Genomic DNA, 12631 nt, shown 5'->3' on the forward strand with positions numbered 1-12631 from the left:
TTGACTGTCCGTGGGTACCCTGGGCAGTGGGCACCGATGTCTGGGACCGTCTCTGTGCTGTGCTCTTATGTGCCTTTGCTTAGCCTAATTCTCCCAGCAGCCCGCAGGGCAAAGGTGTTCTCACTTTGGTTTTAAAGATGAGGAAGCTAAAGTCAGGTGACTTGTAGGGTGATGGCGAGGCTTGCGCAGTCCCTTAGCACGCATCCTTGCCCTACCCTGCACACGTTCTGTACAGGCAGTGGCAGCCATGTGGGCCCCTTAAAAAAATTTTTTTTTCATATGTCTGTGCAGTGTAATTCACTCTTTAGTGTTTGGTTTTATGAGTTTTGATAAATGCGTCGATGGAGTGGGCTTTTTCCATTTAAAAGTGTGACACCAAGAAGGGACTTCCCTGGCTGTCCTGTGGTTGAGGCTTCTCCTTCCGATGCAGGGGTTGTGGATTTGATGCCTGGTCGGGGAACAAAGGTCCCACGTGCTTCATGGCCAAAAAAACCAAAACAGAAGCAATATTACAGCAGATTCAACGAAGGCTTAAAAAAGTGGTCCACGTAAAAAAAAAAAAAGTCTTGAAATAAAATTTTGACACAAGAAAACATTTGTTTTTCTTGCTTCTTTCATTTTGTGTCTCTACGAGATGAGGGATGTGTTCACTAAACGTGTGGTCATCATTTCATGATGTATGTGGGTCAGACCATAATGCTATACACCGGGAACTTACACACTGCCGGGTATCAATTTATATCAATAAAACTGGAAGGAGACGTTTGTTTTTAAAATCTGGGATCATTGTAAATTCACACGTAGCTGTAAGAAATCGTAGAAAGTGCTGTGTATCATTTTCTCAGTCTCCCACAGCAGTTAACACGTTGCAAAACGACAGTGCAAATCGCAAACAGGAAGTTGACGCGGATGCAGTCGAGATGCAGAACATTTCCATCACCTCGAGGGTCCCCGCCCTTTTCATAAGCACATCCTCCTCCCTCTCCCACCCGCCTTCCCAAGCGCCCATCCAGACCCCCAGCAGCAACTAAAGCTAGCCTTCCATTCTGTCCCTTGGTCATTTCAAGGCTGTTACATAAATAAGAGTCGGGCAGTAATTAACCTCTGGGGGATTGGGACTGTTCACGCGGCATAATTCCCTGGAGATTCTTCCAAGTAGGAATCAATAGTTCGTCCCTTTCCAGTGCAGAGGGGCATCCCACGGCATGTCTGTTCCACAGTCTGTTTAGCCAGTCACCCGTTGAAGGACATCTGGGTTGTTTCCTGGTTTTGGCTGTTATGAATAAAGCTGTTACGAGCATTCACGTGCAGGGCTTTGTGTGAACATAAGCTTGCATTTCTGTGAGTTGCGTGCCAAGGAGTGCGCTTGCTAGGTTGTATGGGAGTTGCTCGACGGGGCTTTGAAGGATGCGCTTGAGATGGAGAGGCAGGTCGGGTGGGGCTTTGCTGCAGGTGGGCTTCGGTGGGCAGCACAGGCTGGGGAGCTCACCCCTGAGACCCTGGGTGGCTTGCTTCATCTGTCTGTAAACTGTTACTAGTTACACCTGTCGTGTAACTAGTGCTAAAGCACCTGATTCACATCGGTGCTCAGTAGATAGAAGCTGTTCTTAATACGGGCTCAGAGAAGACCGAGCAGGCCAGGGTAGGCTCTGTGCCCCACAGGTGAGCTCAGCAGGTCTTTGTTGCTTGTGGACTCCGGGGCACCTCCTTAGCTCAGGTAGAGCTGTGCACCCAGTTGTCCTCAAAGGTCAAGTTCCTGGCTTCTGCCTGAAAAGTCCCTGGCCCCGTTCTCAGACTGGGCTCTGAGTCCCTGGACGGGCGTTGGCATTCCCCAGTGAGCTTGGCCAGGCCCATGCCACGGATCAAAGGAATCCCAGGGAATTCCACATGGTGCCAGGCTCTGCCGGTCTGGATTTGCCTCACAGGGTCTGAGAATGTGCCCAGATTATTTCAAAAGTTGCTGTGATTCAGCCTGGTTCCAGAAACGTGTGACACTTTTGGTGTCGTCGAGACCCGCTGCTAGGTGTCGCAAAGAAAACAGACAGAATGGCCGTCTCAGCGGGTCAGCCCCGTCAGCTCCAGCTCCTTGGGGACCCTCGCCTGGCTGCAAGACGCAGCCTGGCAGCAGCGCCTTTGGTCTGGGATGACTCTTGTCTTTCCAGCCCCTTGTCCCGCCGCTGCTGCCCTTCTCCACATACCCTGTGTGCCCGCCGCCAGTGGGCTGACGGCCCCCGCCCCCACCACACGCAGGCCAGGCTGCCGGGCTTCGCTCATGCTTCCCTCTTCCCAGTTGCCTCCTCCCTTCCTCTTGAAGTCTTACCTATTTTCTTTCTGATCAAAAAGGTGTTAATATGCTTACTGCACTGGATGAAATACACAAACAGTGTGTGTGTGTGTAAGGCTGTACACTCAAGGCGTGCCTTCTCCCACTGCAGGACCACGTGGTTATGGGGCCACACTGCACTCCTCCCCTTGCTGTTTTCTTTTACAGTGAATCTTGGAGAGAGTGTCACGTCGGCACCACTAGAATCACCATTAAAACAGCGGTGCGTGTGACGTGGCATTACTCGTTACACGGTGGCCCTGTGATTTCTCTTACCGGTCGCCTGCTGGTGGCGGTCTGGGTTGTCCCCACGCCCGGTCTCTTCCAGCAGTGCTGTGCGTCACTGCCCCTGTGCAGAGGTGTCTGTTTAGGACTCAGCCCCGGGTCCCCCTCTTCCTCCTGTCTGCCTCTGGTAGCTGTGGTGCCTGTGTTCCCAGCACTGTCTTTCCACGACTCCTGAGGACAGGGTTTGTGCAGGATCTCTTTCCTCCTTCCAGCGCCTGCCGTGCTTACTGACTGCCCTGCTGCTGCTGCTAAGTCGCTTCAGTCGTGTCCGACTCTGTGTGATCCTATAGATGGCAGCCCCCCAGGCTCTCCCATCCCTGGGATTCTCCAGCCAAGAACACTGGAGTGGGTTGCCATTTCCTTCTCCGATGCATGAAAGTGAAAAGTGAAAGTGAAGTCTCTCAGTCGTGTCCGACTCCTAGCGACCCCATGGACTGCAGGCCCCTCTGTCCATGGGACTTCCCAGGCAAAAGAGTACTGGAGTGGGGTGCCATTGCCTTCTCCAACTGCTCTAGTTTCCAGGAATACATGGTCCTCTGGTATTCACCGATCTTGCTGCCCATGTGCTCCGGCCTTCTGTAGGGGCTCTGCTGGGAGCAGAGACACGAGAGCCGAGATGCCTGCACCACCACCTCTGTCCGGCTTTGTGCTTGGTACACAGCGGCAGCATCAGATGGGGTAGCTTGTTTCCATGGTGATAAGACTTCCACAGCATCTTTCTTACTGTTCTCACCACAGGGATCGACCATAATATTGCCAGTCCCCTCTAGATGGAACATTAGCTTTGAAAAGTTTTATCTTTAAAATTCTGCCTTTTAAAAAATTTTTTGAGAGGACAGATGGTTGGGTGTCCATTGCTGAGAAGAGATCAGGACTCGGGCTCCCCCATGAAACTAGTGGCCGTGGCTACTGTTTATTGAGCAGTTCTTCAAACGAGCTAGGGCTTCTCACCATGCAAACGGATTGAATTCACATTTTCTTATAGTGCAGCCGTCTTCTGAGGCAAGCTCTGGTGGCAGTCTTTTATGGTGAGAGGAAATCAAGGCTCAGAAAGGAAGTAACTTGGTAAAGGGCACTCAGCACATTTCAAGAGGTGGGATTCTGGCTCAGGTATGCTCTGCTTAGGACTTGAGTTTATAACCAGTGAACCCTCCTGCCTTGCTAGGAGGAAGGGCCTGGGGAGGGTGGGTCACCCTGGGCCTGGGGTGATGGTTGGCAGCTCCAGAGCTGAATTGATGTTGCACCCATCAGGCCCGGTCTCTGATTCTGAGCTGCACAAAGGGTGCCTTTGAAGGGGGAGTCCAGGGCACCCCTCCGGGCGCTCTCCTGCACACATGCCCCCCCCTTCCCCCTGCTCCCAAGCCAAGTGTCCTGGGGGCTGGCGGGCATTCCTGGCTGGGCTTCCTGGCCAGACTCGGACGAGTGATCTGAAATTCTTTGCTGGGCCAGATGATACTTGGTCAGAACGTTTGTCACTTCTAGATGGATGTGGCTTTGAAACAGGTCTTCTGGTGTGACCTGGGGACCCCGCTGGGCCTCCCTCCTGAACAGTCAACCCTTTGAAAATGTATTGATTTCCCCCCTCCCCTTCCCTGCTTTTGCACTTTGGATGAACCTTGTTTTCGAAGAACAGTAGAAGGTAATTTTCCCGTGCTTGCCAGCTGGCCTGTAATTGAGCAATTTCAATAACACCCACTGTAAAGTCTAATCGAAGTAAACAGGAAAATATGATTTATGATCTGGACAGCAAGTAAATACCAGGGTGCAATTAATTTTTACACAGAGCAGCAGATTCTAAAACATTTTCCTGCGCTGACCAGTTTGTTTTTAATTACAGATTAGGAGCTGCTTTTTATGTATTTATTTTATGATTTTTATTTTTTTACTTTTTGATGGTAATCTTCGGGTTCTGTGGATCTCTGTGACTTTCTCTGAAGGTTACACCTTCAGAGGGGTGGGATAGAGGTAGGATCAGAAGAATTAATTTGTAAGGAGCGATTCAAGAATTAATTTGTAAGGAGCGATTCTCCCAACGTGGGCTGCAGGCTGCACTTTTTGGGCGTTTGCTTGGTGGGAGATGACACTGGGTTGGGGAGATATTCCGGGCTGTGTAGAATGATGATTAGAGAGGGTCCCGAACTGCTAAGAGCTCAGAGGCGTGTGTGCAGGCCTTCCCTCACCCCCCATCCAGGGCTGCGGTGTGTTTTGGCTCATTCTGAGGAAGGAGACAGGTATGGAGGTGCCTCTGCTGTCCACGTGTCACTCCGGAAATGTGATGCTTCCAAGGACAGGAAGCACGTGTCCTTGTAATTCTTCTAGTAGTTTCTGTCCAGACCTGGGTGGAAAACAGGAGTCACTGCTGGTTGCCCAAGGGCCAGTGGCATGGGCTTCGACTGTGGGCTGGGTGAGTGCCCAACATCAGCCGACCTTGGGCTGTCTGTAGGGTCAGCTCTACCTAGGAGGTCGCAGGGCTTGAGCACACTTGGGGGGTGTAGCCCTGTGACCAGCCAGATCCCGAGATCTGTCTTAGAAAGGTGCCATGGCTGAGCTGAGAGTCACTGCTGTGCCCACCAGGGTGTTGGCTTTAGGGACGCTCCAGGGCCAGCATGGGGACTCCCAGGAAGGTGATTCTGGCCTTCGTGTCCCTCCACCGCTACCGCCCCCCAAGAAAGCATCTCAGTTCAGTGGTGAGGTGGTTCCATTCCCCAGCAGGGTCCCCACCTGGAGGGGAGGGGCTGAGTTTCTTGGGACCCCCGTCTTCTGCCGTCCTGAGTCCCTCTGCCTTTCTTTTGTCTTTCCAGAGAGCTGACCTCACTCCGCTGTTTCCTGGAGGAGCCCCACCCCGATGGGGAGCAGCCTCTGCTGACGTCATCGCCCGGGAGACATCCCAGGAGGTCGCCTCTGCCCCCCCCGTCTGCCCACCTGAAGATGGCTCGTGCCCACCCTGGGCTGGTGCCCAGTGCCTGAGGCCCTTACCATGGTGATGATCCTGAGTCAAAGCCTCGACAAGCAGGGAGCCGACCCCGTGGCCTGCAGGACCTTCAACCCTGAGCCGGTAAGGACCTGGTGGCCTCATTTGGAGGCCCGATGTCCTGGTGGGGCTCTGGACTGAGCAGACAGGCTTAGCAGACCAAGTCCAGAGGGCCCGTGAGCAGAGCTCTGGGAGATGTGGCTGCAGGGGCGACAGGCTGTCACCCAGAGCCTGGCTTTGTCCTCGCCAGCAGGAAGTAGCTGGCTCAGGTGGCGTTCTCTGGAGAGCGATGAGGGGAGGCCACCCCCTCATCCTCTGGTGAATAGTACCAAGGGGGGCTCTGCTGCCCCTGCCAGGCTGAGACCCACATCCCTCCTGGTCTCCACCCAGCAAGGTAGGTGGTTTCCAGAAGGTGGGGGGTGGTACCAGGATAAGGCCCGGCCTCCAAATGGCGGTCGGAATAAGAGCTGCCATCTCAGAGATGTCAGGAGCGGGAGCCGGTGTGAAGGAGGGTGTGGTTGGGGGCCGGGGTAGTGGGCCCAGTGCTAGCGGCCCTGCGCCAGGTTCTTCTCTGACCAAGAGGGCTGGTGAGCTGGAGCAGAGAGGCAGGGGCCCGGCCTTCTTAGACCAGGAAAGGAACGGCCCCCCGGTCCTGCTTGCAGCCCTCCTTCCTCAGAAGCGGGTGGGCTGCCCCGTGCTGAGGAAGCAGGAAGCAGTCCCACTTGGGCATGAACACTCTTGCAGTGGTGGGCTTCGCAGGGGGTCCGTCCCCAGGACTCTCTGCCGCTTCTGTGTGCAGGGCTTGGGGGCACCCCTCCTGGCACCTTCACAACCCCTGTGAGACTCCGCGTTAGCACCTCGCGTGGGCTTCCTCCCCCGGTACCTCCCCAGTACCCACGCCGAGAGCGGGCAGGTGGGTCTCAGGTCATTGCAGGAGCTTGTGAAAGTCACCAGGACCCGCGTCCACCCCGCAGGGCTTCCCTGGGCACTGTGGGCCAGAGGACCCGCGTCCACCCCGCAGGGCTTCCCTGGGCACTGTGGGCCAGAGGAGCTCCGCAGGAGGAGCCGGTGTCTGTCCGTCACCCCTTCCTTTTCCAGTGTGCTTTGAACGTGTCTCTACATAGACTTGCTCCCATCATTCCCGCGGCTTCCCCTCTGGTCCCGCCTGTGTCCTCTCTTGCCCGGACTCTCATGGGAACTGGCCCCTGCTTCTGGCTCCTGCAGCCTCTTCTCCAGCAGCAGCAGCTGCAGGAGATGCAGGTCAGAGCGGCCCTCCTCCACTCAGAGCCTTCTACCAGCTATCCCCCTCTCAGGCCGAGCAACACGCCAGTCCCTCACTTGGACGGATGGGGGCTGGCATACCCTGGCCCTCGTAACCACTGGGTGCTCTCCACCACTTTCCCCCCCTCAGTCTGCACACGCCTCGCTGGCCTACGTGCCTCGGGGCCCGTGCGCTTCCTCTGTGGTCTGGAACACCCACCCTGAGCAGGGTTCCCTCCCTTCTTCCCTCCTTTTCTCGGGCCACTACCCACCTCCCTTCCCACGTGCCCTCTGTCCCCTTTCCCTGGCCTTTTCCCTTCCCGGGCACCACCAGCCTTCCTCATGTTTTGATCTTGTTCCCTGAGTTGACTCCTGCCCCAGAATCCGAGCTTCACCAGGCAGGGACTTTTGTCTCTCTGGCTCCTTGCTGACCACCCCAGTGCCTGACCCTGGGCACGGGCCATGGTAGGTGCTCAGGGGACCTTGGCAGAGGGAGGGGATGTGAGTTCATGGAGCCAGGTTCTCAACTCGGCCTCGTTGAGTCCCTTCTCCGGTACTCAGCTTCCTAGCTCAGGGGGTGCAGGTATGAGCTGATCCGTTTTCTGCTCTGGGTGCATGTTTTCCTGGTGAAGTGAAAGCACCTCATGTGGAGTAGCTCTAACCAAGATGAGACGGCTCTCAGGGTGCAGGCCTCCTTGAGGTCCCAGGGGACCCCCCCATTCCCTCCTCCCTTCCCTCCCCCGACCAGTCTGGTTCCAGCTGTGCTGTTGCTTCAATCGCTGCTAAACTTGGTTCCATCTGGAGGTGGGCCGGCCTGGGCTTGGCTGTGGAGCTGGTTCCGGGGCCCATGGGCCTGTGGTCAGCTGGGCTGCTCTTCCAAGAGACAGGGCCTGAGCCCCCGCCAAGGAGGAGGGCGGCCTCCCAGCCCCGGCCGGGGAAGGAAAAAAAACTTCTCAGAAAAAGAAAAAGGAGCGACGAGCCAAGGGGAGCAAACGGCCACTGAAGAGGGCCCGGCAGTCGCTTTTGGAGAGGGGCCTCTCCTGCGTCAGCCTGTGGGCACGTCACAGGCCTGGATGGGTTCTGCCCTCACAGTGGGGTGGAGGCACAGTGAAGGCGAGGGGGCCAGGGCCTGCGGGGGGCCCGCCAAGGTGCCCTGCCTCCACCTCCCCGACTAACAGGAAACAGGGGGCCCAGGGGCAGAGGGGCACAGACGAGCAGGATGCAGGCTTCAGGTGCAGGCCCCGGCCACCACCAGGGCCTTCACACCACCACCCACCCCCCCGGCCTGTCTCCTGAGCCGCCACCGGCCTGGACTTCCTTGGGAAGAAGCATGGGCCATAAACAACCAAAGAAAGAACCCCCGCACCCCAGATAAGACCAGCCAAGTAACGACAGCCCCAGAACGTGAAATCAACTGATTAGAATCCGCTCTGCACGGCCAGCCAGGGTGAGAAGAAGATGGGGGGAGTTTAGCTTCGACTTCCTAAACGGGTCGCATCATCCTCGGGTGAATACCATCAAGATAACGACAGGAAAGAGGGAAAAGCTGTCCTCTTTTGTTTTGTAATCAGACTAAGAAGATACCAGAAGTTGGGGTTTCAGATTAAAAAAAAAAAAAGGAATGGTGAATCACCCCCAGGCGGCTTCAGAATTAGGGAAGCGAGAGGCCCTGCAGTGAGGTCAGAGCCTAAAAAAAAGCTGCAGGTGGACGTGCCCTGGGGGCTTGGAGACAGTGGCAGAGGAGAGGCTTGGGCATCGCACCCCCACAACCAGGCCCCGACCTGCTTGCTCAGAGGGTCCCTGACGTGGTTTCCTGGTTCTCCTTTTTTCTGTAAACTAAAATACTGGTGACAACGTGACCTCCCTACTCCCAGGGGAGGCGAGAAGACAGCAAAGGGACTGAGAGCCCTGGTTTCGCCTCCCCCACCGCTGGGGGTGGGGGGCGGTGCAATGACTCGGTTCCCCTTTCCCCCACTCTGCCCGGTCGCCTTCCTTTCCCCCTGAGTGGCCCTTCCTCCGAGTGTGCTAACATTAGCTGCTGCTGCTGGAAGGCCGCCCAGACATCTGACCTCGGGGCCAACCTTCCCCAAGCTCCTTCCCGCCCGCCCACGCTCCTGCCGAGGGCCCGTGGTCCCTCCTCCCCAGGCAAGCCTCCCGGCCCCCCTCTCTGGAGGCTGGAGACCGGAGGGAGCTAGGGGTGCCCTGCTCCGTGGAGGACGGGCCGGGGAGCGGTGGGGTTGGGGGGTGGACAGAAGCCGGAGGAGGGGCTCCAGGCCACCTCACTTTCCTCATCCTGGAGGTGTTCCTGGCCACAACAGACACTCCATGTTTTTGGAGCAGGTCCTTGCTTCCACGCTTGTCAGATGAGGACGCTGAGGGCCTTGCCCAGCAGGAGAGTTCAGGGGCCATGTCAGCTGCCCCAGGCACCCAGGCTTTTCCCCCGTCCTGCTCACCCGGAGTCAGCATTAGGCCTGACGGGGCCCCAGCCAGGAATTCCTGCCCCAGGCCCCAGGCTGGAATCCCAAAGTGCGCAGAGCCCGAGGCCGTCCCAGTCTGCGCCCCCACCGTCCTGGGCAGCAGAGACCACCCCCCACCCCCATGGCTGTCCTGCAGCCTGGGAAGCCGGGGCGCCCACCCTGTGTCCATCAGCCTCCACCCTGGGGCGCCTCTCCCTTCTCAGCTTCTCTTTCTGGCCTGCCTCGGCCTCCCACTTTCCGCCACTCAGGGTTTCACCCTGTTCCCTTCCGGAGGCCGGAGCACCGCCCTTGTTACCCTCCCAACGCGAGCGTGGGCCCGTCCGCATTGCCCCAAGACGGCATCAGCAGAAGGAAGAGTGACGTTATCGCCCTAGTCTGCAGAAGGAAGCCACGAAGACGCGTGGTGATGGCCAGAGAGGAGCTTGGCCATTTTCTGTCTGAGCTGGCTCCTCATTAAATGATGACCTGAATTGAGTCTTATTTAAGTCAGGGCTTCTCAGTCAGACAGACGGCCCCTGGAAATACCGTTTGGTCTCCAATTTCTGTCTTTCCTATGGAAGATGTAGTTCCAAGCTTTCTCTGCTGATGCAAGGAGTCTCCCAGACACCAGGCTGTGCCCTGGTCGGGACGGTGGGGCTCAGGAACAAAGGCTTCGGAGTAGCAGGAACAGCCCCGGGAGCAGAGCTCATCATCCTGGGGACACAGCGAGGGCCCCGGGTGCACACTCGTGTGCGAACCCCGAGTGTCTTGTGAAACCTCAAATGGTGAGAGCTTCCTCCACCCCCCCCTGCCCCCGGGGGGCCGGTTGGGCCTTACCACATCGTCCACAGAGCAATGGGCTCATCAGCCTTCCCACAGCGGGTGCAGAGGGCTTCGAGGGTTCAGGGAGGCTGGCTGCAGAGCAGCACAAAGCAGTGGGGATAGACCGGCCCTGGACAACCTGGAGTCCAGTGGGGAACCTTGGTGCTGGGCCCAGGGAGCGTGGCCAGCAGTCGGCATGTGCACGGGGCCCTGGGAAGCGGTGGGTTATGCGATGTCCTGGCCTGCCGGCTGCCAGCCCAACCTTGTGGACAGGGCTCAGAAAGCGAGTTGGGGGCCCTGATCTTTTTTCTTTCTTTCTTTACGCCAACAGGAGGCAGAAGCCCCAGGGGGAAGTAGTTAGCTCATGACTCTTTCAGCCCTTTTCTGACCTTAAAGTTGGCCAGCGTCCTGTTAGTCAACATTTCTCTACTGCTACTTTGAAGGGATTTGTCTCCACACACAAACCAGTTTGAAACGAGCATCACACAAGGATGAAGGAAAAGAAAGAGGGAAAAGCTGCATTTTTAGGTGGGACGGGAGAGCAGGGAAACACCATTGCCCTCTACATATTTTGGCCGGTTTCCTTGTATCTTTTTAGTGAAGCAGGTTTCACTGACAAAGTATGCTTCCTCGTGGTACTGGAAGCCTCTGCCCAAACACCGCTTTGAGCGGTTGCGTGATATCCCTTCAAGTGGCCAAGCCTACTTCCCCCGTTATTCTTCTTGAAGACCCCCATGAAATTGGCCAGGGTTCCTCGGACGTAAGCAGCTGGGGCCACCTTCCGCTGATACACACAGCAGAAGAGAATCCACTGGCGCGATGAAGAGAGACTTGGGAGAACTGGTGACTGAAGTTCCCGGAAAGGGCAGGGACAGGCCCACTGGGAGGATGGTGGAGGCGGGTGGGGGGCTCCCCACCCGGTGGACCGGCCCAGCACCCCTTCGATCCAGGGGGCAGAGCCCTGGAGCAGGCATGTCCGGGCAGCCAGGCCCACCCTGTGCAGTGCAGGGGGCTGGGGTCGGGGTGATATCCCACCAGGACACCCCCAGTGGGAAGGGGAGGAGCCCCAGTGCAAAATTGGGGTGCTGTTAGCAAAAGAAGGGCGCACACCGCCTGCCGTGCCGTTTAACACTCAGCACAGTGGGGGTTGTGCCAGGATGGGACACGGAGAAGGTGTCCCTTCTTGTCAGCTCTCCGTGCACACAATGGCTGATCCCCCTGCACCCCGGGTGCAGAGTCAGAGGCTGTGTGTGTGTGGGGGTTGCCCCCGACTTTATCTAGCTGATGCTGTCCCCCTCCCCCACTGAGTTGCGACTTGGCAGGAGGCCAGTGATTTGGGAGGGCAGCGGGTTGTGTCCAGGGAGAGTCCGTTTCCATCAGGCCTGCGTTCGCCAGGCACGTGGCAGCAAGGGCGGGCTCGGGCTGACTGCGGGCCGCAGTGGCGGGGTGGCAGAGAAGCCCTGGGGTGCCCGCTCTGGGCGGGGGATGCTGTGGGCCGGACCACGGCCTCAGGGAGGCTTGATCTCAGGGGCGAGTGAAGTCTGAGCCCAGAAACAAAGCAAACATGCGCGCGGGGTGGCGGGGGGGGCAGCTTTCAGCAAGGTCCCGAGGAGAAGAGCGCGGGTGGGCAGGGCGTGTCTCGGCCGGGGAAGGCCGCCAGGGAGGCCACGTGACAGGAACCAGCCACAGAGCCAAAGGCCCGGGCAGCAGCGAGCCGGACCGTCCCCAAGCGGCATGAGTGAGGCTGGGGTGGACGCAGGCTTGGCTCACGGGTGCCCGGTGGGTGGCGGGGAGTGGGGCACAGCCAGGTTTCATCCAGGTTGTTGTGAGTGGGGCGGCCATGGGGGCTGGGCCCCCTAGGTCTGCGTGGAGGATGGATGGTGCAAGACGAGCCCAGGACCAGGTCAGGGGCTCACCTGGTCCCTCGGTGGACAACGGTGGGGCTCCAGCCAGGCGGTGTGGGGAGCCAGAAGCAGTCGTATCATTAGTGCGCGCCCCCCCCAACCTGGCGAGCAGGTCCTCTTTGGGTGAGTGAGTGAATGACTGAATGAATGAGTTTTGAGGGCCAGCGGCGCCCTGCATGCTAACCCGTGGCTCCTCTCTGCGGGCCCAGACCCCAGCCTTTCTGGTGCCCATTCGCGGGCCACATTCCCGGGGGAGGGGACCCAGGTGACCCCTCTGCCTGAAATACACCTGCTGAGCGAGAGGTCAGTCAGTGGGCAGCACACCCCTGACGGTCCGCACGCAGCATGCCTGCCTCTGCGTCCGTAAACCCGGGCCCCTGGTGGCCCCTGAGTGTGCCAGGGTGGTGACACGTGGCTCCCGCCTCTGTGCACCCTCCAGCTCTCGCTGGCCCGCCTTGCTTTGGGTTCCTGTGGGCCTCCAGCCTGCGTTAGGGCCCCCATCCCTGCCCTTCACGGGGATGCACTGAGGTGGGGTGGGGCTGTGGTTCCCAGTGGGTGTTGGCTCCGTGCTATAAAGGCTCCTGCAGCGTCGGGGGCCATCCCCCTCGGC

General features: G+C 58.1%; 2 protein-coding genes across 3 annotated transcripts in view; both read left to right on the forward strand.

Annotated features, from left to right (window-relative positions):
• EEF1AKMT2 (EEF1A lysine methyltransferase 2) overlaps positions 1 to 12631 on the forward strand; it is a 93715-nt gene that overhangs the window by 64963 nt on the left and 16121 nt on the right. For both annotated transcript variants that reach the window (XR_011462819.1, XR_011462818.1), the window contains one exon: positions 5410 to 5663. The gene's annotated coding sequence lies outside the window, so the exon portion shown is untranslated. The remainder of the gene's footprint in view (positions 1 to 5409; positions 5664 to 12631) is intronic.
• FAM53B (family with sequence similarity 53 member B) overlaps positions 5523 to 12631 on the forward strand; it is a 79308-nt gene continuing 72199 nt past the window's right edge. The window contains exon 1 of the mRNA XM_070364035.1: positions 5523 to 5663. Coding sequence (XP_070220136.1) covers positions 5586 to 5663 — 78 coding nt within the window. The 5' untranslated portion in view covers positions 5523 to 5585. The remainder of the gene's footprint in view (positions 5664 to 12631) is intronic.

This window comes from Bos mutus, chromosome 26 (genome assembly GCF_027580195.1).
Source record: "Bos mutus isolate GX-2022 chromosome 26, NWIPB_WYAK_1.1, whole genome shotgun sequence".
Classification (NCBI taxonomy): Eukaryota; Metazoa; Chordata; class Mammalia; order Artiodactyla; family Bovidae; genus Bos; species Bos mutus.